Raw genomic sequence first — 20,754 nt, 5'->3', positions numbered from 1 at the left:
ATAGGTGTTCAATGTAATGTCAAGCCCAGATCTAAGCACGGACTGTATATTGTATGTCTGCACAGAAAATATTTCTTGGAGTTATCGGAGCGAATAACTAGGCATTCCTGGAATCCTCGTGGAGTGTTGGCAGCGAGAAGGCCGGGAAAATATGCAATGTTTATCACTTAATCTTCAATAATGGTGTTACTTTGCCCTTGCGACAATATTCAATGAGGCTTTGTTAAATGTAGTTGCGAGGTCGTCGGTGCCGCCACGATTGCCAAAACGGGCAGGCAGGTATGGACCTTTGAGGCGGGTCGCCGCTGCTCGAACCACCCCACTTCCAGCTTCGACGCGACCACCCTCCATTCCTTCTTTCACTTCGGCACGTTTTCTTATTACGAGCGGGAATTTGGGTAGGCGAGACCTACGGTAACAATGTCCTTGCTATCTGACCGGCAGAAGGAGGAACTGTGAGTGGCCCTGTTGTCCGGAGCGCCTGCATGTACATGCTCATTTCTCCGTATCCTTACAGCCACAAATCTATCCTCGAATATCTGCATGCGAACAGCTTCACAGACGCGTTCGACTCGCTCAAGTTAGACGCGGGCGTAGAATACAAACCGGACCCGAAGTCCAAGTATGCGGGGCTCCTGGAGAAGAAGTGGACCAGTGTCATACGGTTGCAAAAGAAGGTGCGTTATTGTTGTACGGTTATGGAGACACGGTCTGTACGTGGTGAGTGACCTTGTATGTGCACAGATTATGGACTTGGAGAACCGGAACGCGGCACTGCAAGAAGAGCTCTCGCTATCTCCAGCCAAACGCGCCGCATTGCAGACGGATTGGGTGCCTAGAGCTCCAGCAGCATATGTACTGACGGGGCACCGTGGCTCAGTGCTGAAGGTGGCTTTCCATCCGACATTCAACCTCATCGCATCAGCAAGTGAAGACGCGACAGTGAAGATTTGGGACTGGGAGACCGGCGAATTCGAGCGCACGCTGAAGGGGCATACGAGGACGGTGAATGATGTCGACTTTGATAGTAAGGGAAATCTGCTGGGTGAGTCCCGGGCTTTGTCGCGGTGTGTATCGCTGGTGTATGACATTGATGAACGCATCAGTTACATGTTCTTCGGACCTATTCATCAAGGTATGGGATGTGCAGAACGATTGGAAGAACACCAAGACCTTTCCTGGCCACGAACATACAGTTTCCTCCGTCCGATTCATGCCGGGTGATCAACAAATCGTCAGTGCCAGTCGAGATCGAACGATACGGATATTCGATGTCGCGTCTACGTTCGTATCTCTCATCTGTTTCCCCGCAGTGTACTCATCTACTGATTGTAGACATCTGATTCGAACCATCTCGGTACATTCAGATTGGGTACGGTGTGTGGAGCCCTCAGAAGACGGGCGGTTGTTAGCCAGTTGTGGCAATGATCAAGTAAGTGTGCCACCCCCTTGTATATTAAAACAAGTGAATTGACCACTATCCGATAGACTGCTCGCATCACGGACCCGCTCACAGGGGAAATGAAAATGGAGCTGAGAGGCCATGAGCACACTGTTGAAGTTGTTGTGTTCGCTCCTGTGAATGCCTATGCAGCAATCCGCGAGTTGGGAGGCATCCCAGTATGTCGTATTCTGGTCCCGATGAGTCGCAGTCTCAATCTCTCAATACAGAACCGAGACCGTTCAAAACGCCCTGGTGCATATGCTGTAACGGGTGGGCGAGACAAGACTATCAAGATTTGGGACACACAGACCGGCCAGATGATCCGAAGTTTGGTAGGTTTAGTTGTGCGCATATTCTTGATCCACCATTTACGCGACGTCATTGCACAGGCCGGCCACGATAATTGGGTCCGCGCATTAGTCTTCCATCCCAGCGGGAAGTTCCTTCTGTCTGCTGGGGACGACTACAAGATACGCGTATGGGAACTTGCAACCGGGCGTTGTGTCAAGACCGTCGAGGCGCACGGGCACTTTGTGACGTGTTTAGCTTGGGGACGGCAGGCACCAGCGCAGAGCTCAACAAATGGCACCCAGGTGAATGGTGCCGCGGCAGACGGTAAAGCAGCCGAAGCCGAGAAGTTTGTCAATGTTGTCGCATCTGGCTGCGTTGACCAAACTATCAAGATATGGCTACCATAATCCCAGTCTCGCCGGACGAGATGCGGTGTTCGGCTGTCAAGCCATGCGTTCGCGCTGTATGCTCTGCGTGTTGTTCGCTACTCACTTACATCTTAGACCCACGGTGTTTGCGGTTCCCTTTGGATGTCTCTGTTTTGGTGAGTGGCGTCCTTGAGATAATTCCAGACAGCACTGAATTCGCCACTATCAGAGATTTTAGCATTGTATTCGTGTTAATCTGTTGCTCCTCGGATGATCCCTACTCGTTGCACTTCGCTAATGTCCTCACGCTCTTTCCTGCTCTGGCGTTGTTACCCTCCTTGACTCTAGTCTGCATGCATACCCACATCATCGTGATTATATAAAGAACTACTTGTATTCTTCTTCCCATCCAGGCAACTGTCGTTATCGAGCCATAGCATCACCCTGTGCTGCATTTGCATCTAGTTGTCGAGGTGGATCTCTGGTTGAGATTCGTCAGTGCAGACGATCTTGCAAGCAAAATCTGCAAAGCAAAAACATGGAACGGTGAATACGAATGACTCGAAGATTCGAGCCACAAGAATTTCACTCCAGTATGCCTCAGTCAAACTAGCATCCTGTCGTGCCTTTAACCTGTGCTCCTTGTTGACGCCTTGCAGCTCAGGCCAATGACTTTCAATGCTTTTATCATGCTGTAGAGACGTGCGTTCTTGGGCGCAACATATATACGGATTGGGTCATCCGTCGGCCCAGCGACCCGCCTGGCCTTCAGGTGTCTTGCCGTCTGCGCCATTCATCGAACCTTGACCAAAATATTCGAGGATGCGAGCCACATGCTTTCGACGGACCGTCGATTTTTTTCGCTTTCAGCCGAGTCAATGATAAGAAGCTGACGATGCCTCACCAATGACTCGTTGAGTATAAGTATATCAATGCGTCTCTCAGGTATGGTAGGGGCCCTACAAGGACCCAACCCCCTGCACTATGACGGACATCATCGGCCAACAACCACCATATGATAGTGAGAAGGACTCTTCTGGTTCCCTTGAGAAACCTTTCGATCATGTCGGTGACACCGCTAAACTGAAGAACGTCGAAGAGTCTGAGAATTGGCTTGGTAATGACGAAGCTAGCGACAATGAATACCGCGTCGAAAATGCATGCGATGTTGCAGTTAAGGTACGAGGCTATCTTACAGCCTGCGTGTTAGATAGATGCTGAATACTACGCGTGATCTCGCGATTCGCAGGTTTTATCCACTAGAGATGATCCTGAGCTTCAGGCCTTGACCTTCCGTACCGTCTTCTTAGGCCTTGGCTTTTAAGCATTTGGAGGGTCAGTTATTCTTGTGGCATCGTTGAATCGTGTTTTGACGTAGCTTGCTGTTGCAGAGTTCTGGCTCAGATCTACCACTTTAAGCCTCAAACCATTCTTGTCTCGACGCTGCTCCTCCTGGTTCTATCGTATTGGTTTGGTAGTGTCATGCACATGTTTCTTCCGTCGGAGGGCATTTTCCGGTTCATCAATCCAGGTCCTTTCAACAGTATGTCTACTCCCCTGCATGATGGTTCTCCTGTTGAAACCTTGTAGTCAAGGAGCATGTTGCTGTTGTCATCATGTCGTCAACTGCTGCCAATTCTGCAGTTGCCATTCAGGTCATTTCCGTTCAGGATTGTAAGTTATGCAGATTTTGCAATGCGTGCATTACACAGGCTTACGGATCTCCAGCACTCAGTATACTACAAAAGCAAGATGGTATGCAGTAATTATCTTTGTACTCGCAGAATCCCGGTGTCGCGATCTTCACTCTCATAAGCTCGCAGTTACTGGGCCATGGATATGCTGGTCTATTGCAGGACGCCCTCGTTAAGCCCACGAAGTGTTTTTGGCCTATTAACAGTACGCTGTTTAACAACCACGTTTTGGACTTCCCTGTCATCGCGTTTTTCCATTCTCAATTGCCGATCTATTCCAAGTACTCCACTATGATAGACAAATGACTTCCAAGCGCGTTCGGTTATTTTGGACTTTCCTGTCGTGCTCTTCTGGGAAATCATTCTGCAATGTGCGTTCTGTCGCCGTTCTGAGGTTTCAGACTAGCTGATCAATCGATTATCCCAGGGATATTCCCTCTGCTCACTGGAATTTCAATCTTTTGCATGGCCAACAATACCAATGAAGTATTCCATTTTAGGGGGCGCCAGCAACAATGAGGACATGGGCTTACTTTCGTGGTGCTTAGGCTGGAACTTGATCGGCAGCTCCTGCCTGTACAGCTCGCTCTGGCTCCAGATCAATGAAGACATTGGCATCTGCTTCATGTACATCCTTATGGCATCCATGTACTACGGCAATGTGTGGGAGGCGAAGAACTTCCCATTCATGAGCCAGGCTATTTTCGTGAGCCACTGTTGGTCCATCATGATGTACAAGGGCACCTCTATTTACTCTGTGCCCTGTCTGCAAACGGGTCGCAGTACAACCAGACTGCTCTCCTTTCAATCTCGGGTACTCGGTATGTACACAAGTAGTTTTTACGATGTGCCAGGTAGCTCACCCCATGTCTAGGCTCTGGTCTGGCCAGAATGCACAGCAGCATAACTGTGAGTGTGCCACAGGTGTATCCAGATCTTTGGATGGTGGTGACGTCCTTCTTCAGCCAACGCGATCTCATGAGGGGCGCTCAAGCCACGAATGTTTGGGCCGAGCGGGATATACCATATGGTACCACTCTCTCTCGCCATCGGCGTCGTCCCTCCATTTCTATTCTATCTCGCGGTAACTTAGTTGCTGTCCATTCTATCTAGCTTATCTCATCGGCAGCACCGTATCTGCCCGCAGGCAGGCTTTGAGAACTAAAAACATCTGCCATCATGTAGGTTCGTTCCGTGGATGCCTGAGGTACGAGTGATGGTCACTCATGGCATATTCAGTGCTTTTGCTATATGAGGATCAATTCCTCCATCAAGTGAGTATCCCTTCATATATATATATATTTGGCGACTGACTTGGCGTACGATACCCTTAGCCTCGGTATGGCATTGGGTATCTTCTCGCAATGGTGGGTGCGCACATGCTATCCTCGTTGGTTCACCAAGTACAAGTGCGTGATCCTCGTTGTTCTGTTTTGGAGATCATGTAACTTGCGGTGCGGTTAGCTACATCATCGCTGCTGCCCTGGACGGTGGAACACAAGTCATCAGCTTCATCTTAAACTTTGTGCGTCCAGTCTCTCTATTAGACATTGCCAGATGCTCATCATGAACTTCATACATAGGCTGTCTTCGGAGCATCAGGGAATGCGTATACCTTTCCTGAGTAGTGGGGTGACGGTATGCCAATTCTTCTTGAATCTAGTCTTTCTGGTTCGTGAATCCTGACCTTTTTCATCGTAGACTACAACCTTTCCGCACACCGGTGTGCGTTGCCAGACAATTAGACATTATGTTCGGCAGTTGTTAGACTCAATTTATTCTCTTGTAGTGTGATAATAGACGTGTGTATGTAGAAGCCTTCAGTGTATTGTGTGGGCTAATGAACAACTTGGGTTGTTTACGGAACCATGGCGTAGAGCTCGGATAATGGTGGTGGCGAGCCGCCCGAGCACCACTAGGGGGACTTGCCGAGGGATCGAGTGTAGCGCCAAAAGAAGAATAATTTCAAGTTTGCGACGGTGTATGTGCTAAAACGATCCCAGTGATTCTTGTCCCTCAGTGATGCTCCTCGTAGAGACAGGAACGACTGTAGTGGATGTCATATCTGCACGCAAGGAACCAAACCCATTGCTGGACTCTGTCTGCGTATTCTCAGAACGTCTCGAGCGACAACGTGAGATAGAATCTGATTGTCGCCGTAGGAATGTCTAACATTCCAGCTGTGTAAATTACAGAGACAGAACGTCAAATTCACAGTTAGAACCCACTACAAAATGTGTTTGAAAGCTACCGGGCTCGTGAACCAGGCTGCGGTGCATATCGCAAACCGAGATCGACTCCGTACGCCCGTCCAAAGGGTGCGGTCCATGTCCAAAGAGTTGGAATACATACGAGCACTAGGTTCATTGGCGTGCCAGTGCACTGTTTTGGCTTATTTCCTCAGGTTGTGGAGTTAATGGGACAATGCTTTTGGTTAGACTCGCCAAATATATTAGGTTACCTCACCCATTGGAACGTCCTGCCACTTACTGTGCCATAAACATGAGATGCAAGAAAATGGCACAGCTGAGTAACAGCAGAGTATGTCTTACGCCAGGTCACTTCTTCCTGTTCTGTCTCACTGAAGAATGATCACGATGCATCTCCAAGGGACACCGGCCAAAATCCTGAGAGGCAGTTTCGCACAGAATTGCCCTGGAATCCTCGTCTGCGGACGAACACAATCTCTATTTGCTTGAACTAGTACTATGTGGCTCGCTGCAAAATGTGATAGACGAAGAGACGCGTCTCACCGACTCGGATGGGCAGGTTCGTTTTGCGAACATCACAATCGCAGAGGAATTCCTGCATTCGCATGACGGCCATATCAATCTAGAAAACCTGCTAGTCGGTGCAGACGGCGACTAAGCTTGGCTGAACCTGGTAGTGCCCTCCATGATACTGACCATGCTGATATCTTTGGAGCTCACGTTGGCACATGGCCATACAGAGTGCCTGAGCCTGTCGAAAAATTCAACCCACATCCGATTAGTCCAAGAAAGATCATTTGATTGGCGGGGAGAGTGACGGTTTAGAAGATATTAACGAAGGCACTGATACGGCTGTTGGTGGCTGCGACCTAACACCACGCTCAGCTTCTTATTGCAAACTGTGGGATGGGATGAGTAGGATCAATCTCAGGGCAAAAAATCAACACAGGAGAATTATGTTGGCTAGAAAATCCAGTTACTAGCACACACATTAAGGACCTTGTCACAAGGATGCTGAAGAAGAATCCTCTTGAACGTTCTGGCGCCTTCCTCGTTCGTGAAAACAGCGGTAACAGGAGGGGTTTCGAGATTCGCAGACACCCACGGCTTCGCAGCAGAGTGAACTACCCTCCGATCTCCGAGAGGCAGGGGAGGTACGTCTTTTGTCAGGCGTCACCCTTTTGCATTGTTAATATGACCTGCTTAGGCTCCGTACTTCCCAAAATTCGACGGGGGTCACATGTCCACCAATGCTTTAACAACTGTGACCGCCCGGTGGATTGGTCCTCACCCAAGGTTTGGATTTCTTGTATCGACCACAAGTCACCATCACCATGACGCAAGACTTATGAAGGGATATCTGCACAGCAATGTGCCTTTTCCCATCGATAACAACTTCGACGCAAGGCTACACCATGTGTTCTGTGCGTAGGCTAGTCTGTCCAAGACTGATTGTCAATATCGCGCTCGCAAGCTGATGATGTGTCTAGCCTCTCGCCATAGGTAGCTGCTGCGGCCCGAACCTTTTGTTCGCTGTAACTATTAGATGCCAGTGAAAAGATCGCTCCGCTCACCAGGGGACGCGGGAAGATCTAGAGACACACAGGGATGTCAACTTGAGCGCAATGCCCCACGCGCGACAAGTGGGTATAATTACCGACAGTCTCGTTGAGGAAATAGAGGATCGCTTGGAGTTTTCTTCTGATGCAAGGCCTTTGCGCATTGCCAGACACGACGGCACTCCCAGATGGACAATAAGAGAGGTCTAGCGGATGATCGTCGCGGAGCTCCTACGCCTTTTTCTCGTGGCTTCGTTGCAACGGTAACGACGCCCGGCCATATTGCACACTGTGGCAGTGACCAATTTCGTAACACGCTTTCCTTTCTTATCATCTGCGTTAAATGGGTCCTTGAAATATTTCCCGCCGAGTGCACTCAGGTGCTGGTGATGCGAGACTGCGCACATTTTACGGTCACTGACCTTCTGTATTTGTTCTATTGTCAATGATGCTTCTATAGGCACACAGAAGTGATAATGCTTCCCACGTATGGTAGTACATGCACAGTACCGACGGCGCCATTAGTAGCTACCAGCGAGTACTGTGAGGATAAGCTTCTTTCTCTGCTAGTCATACCACGCTCCCACAAAAACAATTGCTACTTACTAGAGGTACACGTAACGTAGTACACGTGACGTATTGCCAGGATCCAGTTGCAGCATATGACTGCAACGACGCCCTGTTCGATTTAAAGGATGATGTACGGTTGAACGGGGGGATGAGAAGGAGGGAATCGGGCTACTGCCCAAGGGAAAGGAGCGTCGCTGTCCTGTTCGGGTCGGCTAGCAGTGTTCAAATGCGACGAAAGCAACGGAACAACAGCAAGTAGAGAAGGTCCTAAGGTAGAATGCATCAGCCAGCAGGTTACAGCGAAGCTCGAGAAAGTACCCACGAGTGGTTGGGTGTGTTGCAGATAACAATTAGAATAATATTATACGAAAGCGAAGATAGCATCCGGAATCAGCACGGATTGCGCACAATGTTCGCCTGACAGGCAAAATAGAAGTCGAAATAAAGGAAGATCTTCGGAGGTCAAGAGCGCAGGATTACTTGCTGCGTCCGCGCGGGACGGGCGGACGGCGAGCGTCGATATCGCTAAGACGGGAAAGGCGGGTGAACTCGGGGTCGGACGTAGAGTGTCCCAAGCAGCGCCTTGCAGTTCTGCGTCCTCGAGGTGGCTCCTCGGGCCTTTCGTATTCCTTCGCGGCGTAGTAAATGTCTTCGTGGTCAGTGAGGGTCACAGACGTCGCGATAGACTCATCTCTCGCAGTGGAGTCCATGTCGTCATCGCCTTCGGCGCTAGAATCGCTGTCACTGTCCGAGTCGCTGCTGTTGTAGTCATCACCCTGAGCGCATGCGGTATGACCGTGACGCCAGCGCCCATACCACTGCCCAAGGAACACTTTGATCTCAGGGCCCATGCCGAGATACTCGACGTTGCGGGCAAGGCCTTCCCAACTGAGAACCCCACGGTCTAGTGCGTCCTCGATGAAGGATGTGCAACCGAAATAGATATAATGCACGAGTAGGCGTAGGGACGGTGGGTCGGGGACCGGTAGGAATATGGTGGGCCGTGTAGGGAGCGAGGGCAGCAGAGAGGGGACAAGCGGTACGGACATTGAAGAGCGATTTGATCGAGAGGAACCAGTGGGACTGTGTCTGGAAGAGTGTGAGGCAATCGGAGGGGTTGGTGCGCTGTCAATCAGGTCGAAGGGCGAAGCACCACTGAGTAGGCCTCTCAGCAGCGCGGAATGGGCTGAAAGATAATCCATGTGTAACTGCAGAATTGAATCGGTAACTTTCGCGAAATAGTACGAGGTATTGCGCACCTTCATGACCATGCGAGGAACGGGGATTGACACCTCTGAGATGTCGAGCGCATTAGATTGAGATAGTGTTTCTGCTAATGTAAAGACAGACGATCCCGGAACTGTGTCGGTCATGATCGAACGACTACAGGAGCTATCCAGTGGAACAACTGAAATGTGAAGGCGGAAGTCAGAAGTGATCCGCAACAAAAAACACTGAGATGCTGACGAATGGTACAATCCGAAGTTTCAGGTTTGCTCCAATAATGAGGAGCGAGACGGCGGAGCTGGTCAATGATGTACTCAAGGGGAACGTCGGCGAGAGCGGGAGGCGGAAAAGGGCGGGGAACAAAGGTAAACGTGTGCATTGTCCGGCGGGGCGGGCGAAGAGAATAAACGGAAGAGACCAGAGAGGACTGTGGCGTAGGACGGCCAAACCGGGAGCTCTGGCAATGGAGGGGAAACTGATGCAGGCTTTTAGGGTTCGGCGCGCGACTATTGTCTTCCGGAGACATAGTGTAATTGTTGTTTTTGTGTTCGAACGGTGTGTTCATGCGAACGTCCAGACGCCTGCAACTAATATAGCAGCCTCGTTCCGGGGGTGAGGCAGGCTAACAGGAATCCTAGGACAATTGTGAAGCTCGGAGAATATGGCAAGAGGTAAGAATTGAAGATCAACAATTTCTGAACTGATCAGATGACGTAGAGGAGAAAGCGAAAGAATGAGTACTGAAGCTGCGAGAGAAAGACGAAAGATATAGTGGTTCCCAGCACGCGAGATAGAGGAGAGGATAGAGGGAGGATTCGGACATTGCTCAAAGTAACCGAGTCCAGTGACGGCCGACAAGGCGACGAGGGTACTACGGTAACTGCAAACGGTAACACAACACCGCCCGGTCGTAAGCGGTCGAGAGGGGGAATCGAATTCTGTGCGTGCGTCCTCTGCGACCGCGATGTGTCCGATCTGTCTTATTGTTCTCCTTGCCCAGTTTGAGAGCCTCGTGGCCTTGGCATGATTCTTCGTAGATCGCTCTTTCCGTCAGAGAACATGAAATTTCCACCTCTCACTCATGTTACCATCCATCATATTTGTGCCTTGTCTTTGACTGCCTTAATCAGTCACAATTCGGCGGGACGTAACAGCCAGCGCGCTAGAAACACGAGTCTACAGCGGTCCACAGATGGATCGTGACTCGCTTGCAAGACCTGGAACGCACTTACTGCGATGGCATGGACCTCGCACCGCTCGCTGTCATGTTGCAGGTGGTCCTTAAAATGAACAGCCGAACCTCCGGTTCTTTGCATTCCACGATGAAGCACTGATGACAGGAAGTACTGGCCCCCTATAGTCTCTCTTTCTATATGCAGACGAGATGGAATATGTCCGTGAGACGTTTTCGAGGCAATGAATCGTCTCGAAACGCTCACGAACTTATTTCATTGCCTCAAAAGTGTCTCACGGACTTTGGAAGTCTCTACCAACCGAGAGAGAGATGCTTCATGAGGCGTCCATGGAGCGCTGGAACCTATAAGCGCGAGCCCATGGACGGATCACACACAGTGACATAGCGTAATCGCAGTCTGTTTGATAGGTAACGGGCCAGCGCCCCAGAGATAGACATGGGTCCAGCTATAGGACAGAGATGGCAGTGGGTGGAACACGATGGAGATGGCGACTCCCAGCAACCTATCTTGGAGGGCGAACATCTTGTCTTCTCGGACCACTGACCCGTAGAATATCCGTATTCCGAGTACACCAGAGCCGAAGATAGCTCGATGAAATTGCACTGCAAATCACGGGAGCCAGAGACATATAGCAAGTTCATACCGACCAGAGGGCTACTCCCGAGGTTATGTCGTCGGCGAACGCCGACATAGGTATCTTAGATGACAAGTATTGTGAAGGGACAAGGCAGAGCGGCCAGGGGCGGTGAGAGTGATGGAAACGTGTTACAGATGGGAGTCTGATAATCTTGTAGAGAAATCAGTCCTTCAGACGCAGACCAGGCGCGCACGAGACCGCGCAAAACATACCATGGAATCTTAAACAGTGAGCATGACAGGTTAACAAGACCGTGGCGAGGCACATTATCACTGATGGTATCATCAACCATGGGCATGTGCACTCACCTTCACCCTGAGAGCGCCAGCAGTGTGCCGAACGATACGCCGCTGCTAGGTACGAGTCCTGCCAACGGCAGGCGCAGAAGCGCAATTCTGAAAGGCGAGATGGAGATAGTGATGTAAAGGCGGAAAACGTTGTGCGCCAGAAATGTCCAGGCGTTCAGCAGCGCGGGCGACAAAACGCTTACTAATATGAAAAATACCAGAAGAGTGCACAAGCGATTGTGGGCGCCGGTGGGTCCTCGGGGATGTGCGCATACTAGAGCAGAGCCGTGCAGATAATGCAACATGATGTGGAACATGAGGACGATTATGCCCACTACTCACAGTTTCCTGAACCCATGGTATCAGCAGGCGCACGGAAACACAGAACAAGACACACCAATTTGCATGTAACACTACACGTGTGAAATGATGGTATGGAAGAGAACAGTCGTGCAAGACATATGAGGCAAGAGATCTCCGGAACGGCGGACAGAGCCGCAGCGGATGAATTGCGAACAAGACAATAAGACAAGTGGTGCAATAGCAGCGCTCCGAGAACATATGTCATGCAGATACGGAATGTGTGGCGTTGGTGAGCGGCGTCGGGAGCGCCAACATTGGTATCGAGCTTTTGCTACAGGACAAATGAGTGGTGGATATACTGGCCTGGGGTTCCGGTGGGCGAGTGGCGTGCGATATAATGAATTGAAGACGAGATTGCTTAGCCTCTGAACTTAATTGAATGCGACGTCATCGACGGCTGATTGCTTCGGAACTCTCCTACAGCGTGGCCGAGAAGAAGCTGATGAGTTCCGGAGCGCGAAGGAACATGCAAGTGGCAGAACCTAACTAGAGCGTTCCCGGCCTTACGCATCCATGAGGTAGTAGCTGTTAAGCTTGAGTGACTGTGGAGACCCTTATCGAGGTAGCATCCCATCCGCAAAGGTCTTCATGCATGGAATAGGCGAGTCATGAGATTGGTTCCCGAGTTACATTCAGCGCCTGGCAGGGCCAGGAGGCACCGCAAATGACCCGGCCGTGGATTGCAGCCCCAACCATGGCCATGATTCGAGGTGTAAAAATTTGGCTTGGGGTCATCTAACTTACAGGGAGCTAACTCTACTTTCGAAATGCACCGGTGAGCCATACAAGCAGAGGTATTGTCATACGCACTTGGGGACTGCTCTTGGTCTGCACTGTCCACGTGTTGTAAAGGTGCCACAGCCGGAAAGAGAAATACATTCTTCTCTCCCTGTCAAAGTTCACAGATCTCAGCCGACGCATCCTGGGTTGAACCTACCTCTATCGTGACTGTGTTCTATGTATGATGGGCTAATTGAACATGAATGAATCCGAACAGTACTATATCCGAACATGCGAAACGAAGCGTGACGGATGGGGCTGTGACACGAAGCGAACCGATCCGAACTGAATTACCTGCGCTACTCGCAGTCGCTGCTTGGTCGCTACAGCCGTTAACGACAGCATATCCACGTTGCATCCCAAGTGCAGTTGTAGACTGCTAGAGTCCTCTGCATTACAAATAATAGGCCATGGCTCCTCCTGAAGTGTATTCACTTGGGCAAACCGCAATTACCTCGCACTCGTTCAACGCAGACCGATCCCGTGAGAACAACATGTCTGGACCCACTTCGTAAAACTGACAAGATCTGGTAGAGGTCGCTGTGAGTTTGAACTCCAATGATGTGCAGATATTCTCCCGCGAGAGGCAGGATTGGAAGCCCACCGAGACACTTTCAGAGGTGCGCTAAGTGCGTGCACTGCACTGAGTGTGTCCTGATTACTGGTAATGCAGCACGACAAACTCATCACCGGCATCGACTGGGCCCCGAGGTCAAATCGTATCGTCACTTCTGCGCAAGACCGGAATGCATACGTCTGGCAGCAGAGTCCGGATCCACAGACGGGCAAGATGATCTGGAAGCCGACGTTGGTGCTGCTCCGAATTAACAGAGCTGCGACCTATGTCAGATGGAGCCCGAACGAGGACAAGTTCGCCGTTGCAAGCGGTGCTCGGTATGTTGAGTAGTTGAATATATGTTTCTCAACAATTAATGACGTGTCCCAGTGCGATTGCCATTTGTTCGTTTGACCCTGAGGGCGACTGGTGGGTGTCGAGACTGCTCAAGAAGCCCATCAGGTCTACTGTCCTCTCCGTGGATTGGCATCCCAACAATGTTCTCCTCGCTGCTGGGAGTGCGGACATGAAGGCACGCGTCCTCTCAGCCTACATAAAGGATGTGGATAAAAGGCTGGTATCTTGTGTCCAAAAGAAGGATGTTAGAGTGACAATCTTCGCAGACCTGCGCCCACCGTCTGGGGAGACAAACTGCCATTCAACACTATCTGCGGAGAGTACACCAGCCCAACAGGCGGTTGGGTTCACGATGTTGCATTCTCCTCCTCCGGAGATGTTCTTGCCTTTACTAGTAAGTGTATGTGCCCCAATGGCAGACCGTGATTGTGATGCATATTTTGGTAGGTCACGATAGCTCTGTCAGTATCGTCTATCCCGGGGGACCAGCAATCTATACCATCAAGTTGACCGGCTTGCCACTGGTCACGCTGGCCTGGACGACTGAGAACTCACTTGTCGCTGCCGGGCACGACTGCCAGCCGCTGGTGTTCTCCGGCAGCAATGGTGGATGGGAGCTGGCCGGTACTCTTGACGATCCGAACGCCAGTAAATCGTCGGGTGGCGGACGATCTGGCTTCGGCGGCGCGTCCCCTGTCGGGCGCCTTAATAGTGCGGCCTTCAACACCTTCCGAAACGCCGACACGCGCGGTATCTCGAACGTTCCTGGGTCTCCGACCGCGTCCTCATCTACGGAGTCGGAGCTGTTCACCGTGCACCAAAATACGATTACCAGCGTGCGCCCGTACGACGGTATCCCGGGAAACGTTACTAAGGTGAGCACCTCTGGTGTTGACGGAAAGCTAGTCGTATGGGACGTGAATGCGGTTTTGCCTATTGGGGCGGGTGGAATTACTGGTCGCCTGGGCGCATTGCAGTTGAAGTAGAGGTATAGATACATCGCGTCGTGTACAATAGTAAGCCTATCGAGTGTAATACAAGCCTAGCAAGGCAGTAAACTTCTGCATTACCTGATCACAAGCTGCTGTGGTCTGCGGTGGTATCTGTGTACGCTCCTGAGTCGTCCCCGACGGGCTGCTCGTTGATCACAGCCCAAACAGATGCCTTGAACTGGAACAGAACATTTTCTTGAACGAACGCCTGCATTCGAGCACTGTTATACGCACCAAAGTCAATACCAGCCCCATCTTTACCTCCAATGCCCGTAATCGCTTCAGCAGCGTTTCGTCAGGAGCTTCACTCAATCTGCGCGTTTCTGCTATGAGCTACTGCAGCAACCTGCAGTCAGTGCAAGATGAGACAGAAATGCACGACAGCCGACCTCTTTAATGTTCTGCGAGAGCTTCGCGTACTGCCATAGGACCTCGGCCTCGGTTTCCGAAAGGTTCGGGTGTCCTTCGTATGGGTTGGTTCCAAAGAGCTCGATGCTGGGCGTCGCAGTGCTCATGATGGTTTGGACTGATGCGCCACAAAGACCTGTAACCTTGTCAGATACAGATATCCTGAGTATCTACAACCTGCCTTTAGGAGACTATGTAACCTCCGAATTCTATCAGCCGATGGAGCTATGGGCCTGAGCGCTGAGCGTTGAGCGGGCGACTCCGGTCAAAACAGAAAAGGTTGCGCTCATGGCCGGCGCCGCGACGCGTTCCTTTCACTCTCGACAACCACCAGCCTAGCGACAACTCCTGCTCCCTCCTGTACTGCCAGTGAAGGCCCTTTGACTGTCAGTTCGCTGATGAGCATGATACGACCTGATGGCCAACTCAGACGCCCGGGATCTTAGCACCTTCTTAGCTCGCGCAGCTGATCTTCGATTCGTTGTTGAACGTCGCATTGAATTGGAGCAGACGGTAAGCAACCCGGGGATTGACCGCGTTCATGCTGAGAGCGAACGGCATCGCAGATTGCTATGACAGTCACCGAGACAGAAACAGCAATGTCTTGATCGCAGTCACCGACGTTCCAAGCGGAGCGTACGACGAGCCTGACAAATACGCGTTCAAAGCCCGGTTTACCGGATATACCCTCACGTTACAGCTTGTATAAGCCAGGTACTCAACCCACCATGTCCGCAGCTCGCACAATACGAGAGCAGCGGTGACCTCGCTTGGAAATGGCCAGCGCAGTATAAAGATGGCCGTCATGTTGCAGAGAGAAGCATCTGCTGAGTATCCTTGCTCAAGATCTGGTCACTGGCACAGATATCCGTCTGTCAAAAGTCCTGTAGATGTCATCGCCTAAAGTTTGGTTCAGTGAGTGTGCTTTCATCACACATATATGTAACTCACCGAGGAATATTCAGTCACTGGCTCTTCGTCCGGTTTCGGGCGCGCTGTAGTAGAGTACGTCCTCAAGAGTGGCGACATTGCTGTCGCCACTCTCAGGAACCCATACGCGCTCTCATCCCTCTCGGCCGTATACCCTGCGAGCAAGTTGCTCGTCGTTCAACTTGACGTTTCCAACAAGCCGGAAATCACTGTCGCGTTTGCAAAGGCCGTGGAGGCATTCGGGCGAGTCGATGTCGTATTCAACAATGCTGCTTACGGTGTCCTGAGCGAGGCTGAGGGGGCGCGGGAAGAAGTTGTCCGGGCCCAGTTTGACGTCGATTTCTGGGGTGCTGCGAATGTCAGCAGGGAGGCCGTACGTGTCTTCCGCGAAGTGAATAGTCCTCCTGGGGGTAGAATACTGCAGAATGGTTCTATCGCTGTTTTCAGAGGTGCACCGGTGCTGTCATACTATGTGGCAGCTAAGACAGGTGAGTGGTACTCACGGGAGGAGTAAATGTACACTGATGGTCGGAAATCTGCAGCTATCGAGGGTTTTACCAAGTCGCTCGCAGCAGAACTCGATCCAGAGTGGAACATCAAGGTACAGTCTCTGCAATGTCGTATTTAGTCATTGCTGATCGCCCCCGCCCAAGGTCACGATCATTGAACCTGGCGGTTTTAATACCGACGGCGCTCAGCGTAGCATGATACGCCTTCCTGCGCATCCTGCGTATACCAAGCCAGGCGGAGTACCGGCGCTCACGCGTGGATTCCTGACGCAGCCGAACTTTAAGCTGCCCGGGGATCCGACTAAAGCGGCTGGAGTGATCTATAGGGTGGCAGGGATCCCCGAGCCGCCGCTCCAATTCCCACTGGGCAACGATTGCATAGCTATGGCGAGGGACTCAGTGAACGGTCTCACTGAGACAATAGACAAGTATGAGTCTTGGTCGGAGGGGCTTGATGCTGAGTAGGACATACTCCCGAGGGCGGGGTGTCAGTACCCGCTAGCCATGTTGATCATGTCTGTCCGTGAAGGCGCTTCTCGCCAAACATTTTCTCTTTGACATTCGTGAGGAAGTGCGTATGCTCATAAAGCTCCATAGCGCTCCGACTCACAGGAGACTAGATGTATGTTAGATCACGGTCTCTCTCACAGGAATGTCATCACGGTAATAATAAGGCTGGATCATGACTCGAGGTGACTCGGACGAAGGGCAATGTAGCGGCATCGATGTAGGAAGCGCACACTCAGTCATTGCAAGATGGGTGCTCTCGGTCTTGTTCATTTTGACAATGCAGGCGACTATTTGGAAGCAGAGAAGCCATACGATGACAGCGCGTTCAATTTTGCCCGCTTCTAGAAAACATAGACGAATCCCAAACACAGTCACCAACCCAGCCGGTCCCAGACACGAGGATATTACTGGCGGTATATAGCGGAAATGATGTCCTGTGAATGACCTGGCATGCTTTTGGATCTGTTCCCGCTTACTCATTGGTACTATACAGATTGGTTTTCATCAAAATTTCTCAAGACCGTCCATGGCTAATTGCAGTCCCGCGTACAGTGGACCCCTCGAGCGACGCGTCTGGTATATCTGCCGCTGCGGGTCTCCTCGCGTCGCATCTGTCCACCACCGTTGATCCCATGCTCGTAGACAAGATGAATGGGCGCGAAGACGCAGTGAACGCATTCATCTTGGCTTGGACAGTCGTCATGGCGTCGAAAGGCATACCCAGGAAAGTTCTGCCACCATTCTTCAATGTCCGCGCATGCTGCGCCACACGTTCTACAATTTCGCCGCCACCTCCCAACATCACCGACTACGATATATCGCTCGCGGCGGGTCAAGATGACGTCGAGAGCCTTATACCATTCGCTGTCCAATTCTCGGTGCATGTGCCCCATCGCTCGACTGCAGAGAGTGCACGCATTGCCATGGGCAGGTATCAGACGGGAAAGTCTGGATTTGTCGTATTGACGGAACGCCTACTGCGTATACGGTTCTACTTGGACGACCAACACCGCGCACCATTGCTATTCACAATGTCTACGTACTTCCGGAGTACCGCCGCAGAGGCATCACCGAGGCTATGGTGACTGCTGTCTCGCGTTACTACCTCTGCGCACAACCATCGCCAACGTTGAAGGGAACTCTGGCGACGGGACCGGAGGGCGGGCTCAAGGAGCAGGTCTGTTTGAACGTTGCGGACCCCGCGGTGGAACGGCTGTACAAGCGTTGCGGTTTCATGGTGGGCGACGATGCAAGGGTTCCAGCGACTGGTTTGAGAGCGTACCATAGAGCGACGTTTAAAAGAGTGGAACGGGTCGAGTCAGTATAAGCGCCGTTGGCTCACAAGTTGTATTTCCTTCCCCCTGCCTTCATTTTTCTCTCGGCTCATTACTCTTGAAGCAGACTATCCCGTTATCACTGGCATCGTGATACTTTTTCCGGTGTTGCTCGTTATTACTCACGGATACTGCGGAACACAGCTTCGCCCTGACATCGTATTGTCTCCGGTCATAACCTTGCATGTGTCATCCTGGCTGTAGCTTCGCTCTGATTATGACTCGTCAACAAGAGTGTTAAATCCTCAGTCTCTAGTCATTGTGCTCAGATCCGTTACTCGACGTCACGATGGTGATGACGCGGGTGACATTCCCGCCATGCATGAGATACCGGAAGAGTGACTGGAGGGTGCACAGTTTCAGGCACAATGGTTTGGCATATATGCATATCTTACTCATGCCCAGACTTCTCTCGCTCATTTGCCCGCTCATAGGTTGAAATTATGCTCCTGGTGTGTCAACGCGCAACGCCGGACCGTGTTCCTCGATCCTTACCTATCTTCGAGGAAACGGTGACCGGGAGGTGTCACTTCAGTTGAAGTCTATCATTATCCGGCCCCCGCGCTACGGACGTGTTTGAACACGCTTGAAACCCAATTGTCCAACACAACACTCTTTCTTCGACGTAATCCCGAGAACTCTTTGCGCAACGCGCAATCACAAAATTGAGCGTGCGACTGGTGTCATTGCAGACATTGTGCTCATCATTTGGAGATACGACTGGGCGTCAAGACTTCACTGATATATGCGTTGGACGTGTTCTACCTGCGACAGCACTTGGTTGGACGCCGAACGTCATGTGAAGTGGTGACGACACTCACGATTTCATCATTGCACCGATAAGCATAGGTCATTATCACCGATCATGCAGCAGCATATGGACCTGGATCCGGATTTGATTCAATATCAATGCATCTGCAATAAAAGCATCACTGAGGAAGGTGCCATGCGGCTGCTGTTCTGTGTGTTTTGGGAAAATGTCCGCTCTCCGTCTCGTCCAGTTCGATAGCCCCGCAGATTTCCTGGAGGCCATGAAACAATATGATGACAGTTCTCTCAATTTCACACTCGGATCGTTTCTTGATAATATGGATGATAATCTACAATTCTCACAGGCGCACTGGGGTCCGAAGACAAGAATCTTACTCAGTGTCTACCGAGGAGATGATTTAATGTGAGTGATCTGGGTTGTGAGGTGTCTACAAACCGCTGTCCTTATTGTGTTGCTTTCGGTGCCCTCAGACTCACTCTCACTAAGAATGCAAAAGACTTTTCGTGGATGATGGCAACACCGAGCAGCATTGACCCTTCGCAAGATGCCTTACATATATCTGCCGCCGCGAAGCTTCTTGCATCGTACCTTCCCACCATCATTGATCCAACCCTTGTGGACAAAGTAATTGGTCCCAAAGGCGCAGTCAACGCCTTCATCGTGTCTTGGGTGACGCTAATGGCTTCCAGAGGCGTCTATCTGAAGGCTTTACCTCCATACTTCAATTCGCGTGGATGCCATGCGACTCGATCTACCTTGCCACCACATTGCTCGACCCTAGCCGATTACCATATTTCGCTAGCAGGTCCTGATGACGTTGAAGATCTTATTCCACTCAACATGCAGTTCTCCTCTCATGGTCCCCATCGCGCCACCGCAGAGACGGCACGAGCGGCCATGGGTGAGGCTGTTGAAGCCCAAAAGATCTGGATATCACGCATTGACGGAGGAATTGCGGGATATGTAATGGTGGGGCGGTCCACGCCTCATACTATTGCCATCCGCTGCGTGTTCGTGCTACCACAATGCCGCCGCAGAGGTATTGCAGAAGCACTTGTCACTGTTGTTACGCGCTACTATCTTGGCGTGCAGCCTCTGGGGTTCGCAGGTGCTCCGTCGGAAGGACCTCCTGATGGACATAAAGCAGAAGTCTGTCTAAATGCTGCGGACCCTTCGGTTGAGGGATTGTATAGGCGGTGCGGTTTCATGCTGGATGACCATGCACGGGATCCTGCCACGGGCAAGAAGGGATCCTTCCGTTGGACGTGGAGGGGAGTAGAGCCCTTATAGGCGAGTCGCCTGGAGACGAACTTGGACATTAATGATCTGACCCAGACAACGATACTCTAGTACATGTACTAGTTTCCTTTCCGGACCTTTTATTGTCACTGCAAACCTAGTAGTAATGATATCTGCTATGTCATTCTGGATTTCTGGAGAGCCAAGTCTCAACGGCGACGAGTTTGCAATTAGACTGCACAGATGCAATTTTACAGCTGTGGAGGTGATATTCCTCTCAACTGCTTACAAGATGGTGCCAAGTTTCTCTGCAGGTGAGTCACTTCCCGAGACATTCATAGGCGGTGATCTCAACGGTCTTTGTTTCTTTGCCGTATATTATGGATACTCACCACTGGCAAATCACAATAATCTGCGAACAAATGCAGGAGAACGCCTACCGGTTTATATCACATAATGATCGGTGAGGTATGACAGCCAGAACATGTAACAGACATAAACGGTGAGATCAAGGGCACGTT

At 51.1% G+C, this 20,754-nt stretch overlaps 9 protein-coding genes across 9 annotated transcripts; 6 read left to right on the top strand and 3 right to left on the bottom strand.

The window, feature by feature from the left end:
* Nucleotides 1-420: 420 nt before the first annotated feature.
* SCP_0401050 (Nuclear distribution protein) lies at nt 421-2,142 on the top strand (the record flags this gene model as incomplete). The annotated part of the gene is made up of 8 exons (XM_027756846.1): nt 421-455; nt 518-677; nt 745-1,045; nt 1,107-1,284; nt 1,336-1,432; nt 1,489-1,620; nt 1,672-1,776; nt 1,834-2,142. The coding sequence occupies 8 exons, from the start codon at nt 421-423 to the stop codon at nt 2,140-2,142; spliced, it is 1,317 nt and encodes a 438-aa protein (XP_027612647.1).
* A 945-nt stretch (nt 2,143-3,087) lies between these two features.
* On the top strand, nt 3,088-5,716 carry SCP_0401040 (hypothetical protein; the record flags this gene model as incomplete). The annotated part of the gene is made up of 2 exons (XM_027756845.1): nt 3,088-3,282; nt 5,675-5,716. 2 exons carry the CDS (start codon nt 3,088-3,090, stop codon nt 5,714-5,716), a joined length of 237 nt encoding a protein of 78 aa, XP_027612646.1.
* Nucleotides 5,717-7,336: 1,620 nt separating this feature from the next.
* SCP_0401030 (hypothetical protein) lies at nt 7,337-7,730 on the bottom strand (the record flags this gene model as incomplete). Its single annotated transcript, XM_027756844.1, has 4 exons — nt 7,337-7,445; nt 7,499-7,530; nt 7,582-7,599; nt 7,665-7,730. 4 exons carry the CDS (start codon nt 7,728-7,730, stop codon nt 7,337-7,339), a joined length of 225 nt encoding a protein of 74 aa, XP_027612645.1.
* Nucleotides 7,731-8,612: 882 nt separating this feature from the next.
* Nucleotides 8,613-9,889, bottom strand: SCP_0401020 (hypothetical protein; the record flags this gene model as incomplete). Its single annotated transcript, XM_027756843.1, has 3 exons — nt 8,613-9,344; nt 9,396-9,544; nt 9,604-9,889. The coding sequence occupies 3 exons, from the start codon at nt 9,887-9,889 to the stop codon at nt 8,613-8,615; spliced, it is 1,167 nt and encodes a 388-aa protein (XP_027612644.1).
* A 3,147-nt stretch (nt 9,890-13,036) lies between these two features.
* SCP_0401010 (Actin-related protein 2/3 complex subunit 1) lies at nt 13,037-14,525 on the top strand (the record flags this gene model as incomplete). Its single annotated transcript, XM_027756842.1, has 6 exons — nt 13,037-13,109; nt 13,161-13,246; nt 13,300-13,520; nt 13,573-13,755; nt 13,806-13,933; nt 13,987-14,525. The coding sequence occupies 6 exons, from the start codon at nt 13,037-13,039 to the stop codon at nt 14,523-14,525; spliced, it is 1,230 nt and encodes a 409-aa protein (XP_027612643.1).
* An 88-nt stretch (nt 14,526-14,613) lies between these two features.
* On the bottom strand, nt 14,614-15,046 carry SCP_0401000 (DASH complex subunit DAD2; the record flags this gene model as incomplete). Its single annotated transcript, XM_027756841.1, has 3 exons — nt 14,614-14,709; nt 14,766-14,864; nt 14,921-15,046. 3 exons carry the CDS (start codon nt 15,044-15,046, stop codon nt 14,614-14,616), a joined length of 321 nt encoding a protein of 106 aa, XP_027612642.1.
* Nucleotides 15,047-15,829: 783 nt separating this feature from the next.
* SCP_0400990 (Uncharacterized oxidoreductase) lies at nt 15,830-16,843 on the top strand (the record flags this gene model as incomplete). The annotated part of the gene is made up of 4 exons (XM_027756840.1): nt 15,830-15,854; nt 15,905-16,357; nt 16,412-16,470; nt 16,523-16,843. 4 exons carry the CDS (start codon nt 15,830-15,832, stop codon nt 16,841-16,843), a joined length of 858 nt encoding a protein of 285 aa, XP_027612641.1.
* A 677-nt stretch (nt 16,844-17,520) lies between these two features.
* SCP_0400980 (hypothetical protein) lies at nt 17,521-17,973 on the top strand (the record flags this gene model as incomplete). The annotated part of the gene is made up of 1 exon (XM_027756839.1): nt 17,521-17,973. The coding sequence occupies one exon, from the start codon at nt 17,521-17,523 to the stop codon at nt 17,971-17,973; it is 453 nt and encodes a 150-aa protein (XP_027612640.1).
* A 1,226-nt stretch (nt 17,974-19,199) lies between these two features.
* Nucleotides 19,200-20,284, top strand: SCP_0400970 (hypothetical protein; the record flags this gene model as incomplete). The annotated part of the gene is made up of 2 exons (XM_027756838.1): nt 19,200-19,396; nt 19,465-20,284. The coding sequence occupies 2 exons, from the start codon at nt 19,200-19,202 to the stop codon at nt 20,282-20,284; spliced, it is 1,017 nt and encodes a 338-aa protein (XP_027612639.1).
* Between the last annotated feature and the right edge of the window lie 470 nt (nt 20,285-20,754).

Source organism: Sparassis crispa (assembly GCF_003851025.1).
Source record: "Sparassis crispa DNA, contig_000003F, whole genome shotgun sequence".
Lineage (NCBI taxonomy): Eukaryota > Fungi > Basidiomycota > Agaricomycetes > Polyporales > Sparassidaceae > Sparassis > Sparassis crispa.
The sequence above is the reverse complement of the archived record's forward strand: the minus strand, read 5'-3'. Positions and strand labels throughout refer to the sequence as shown.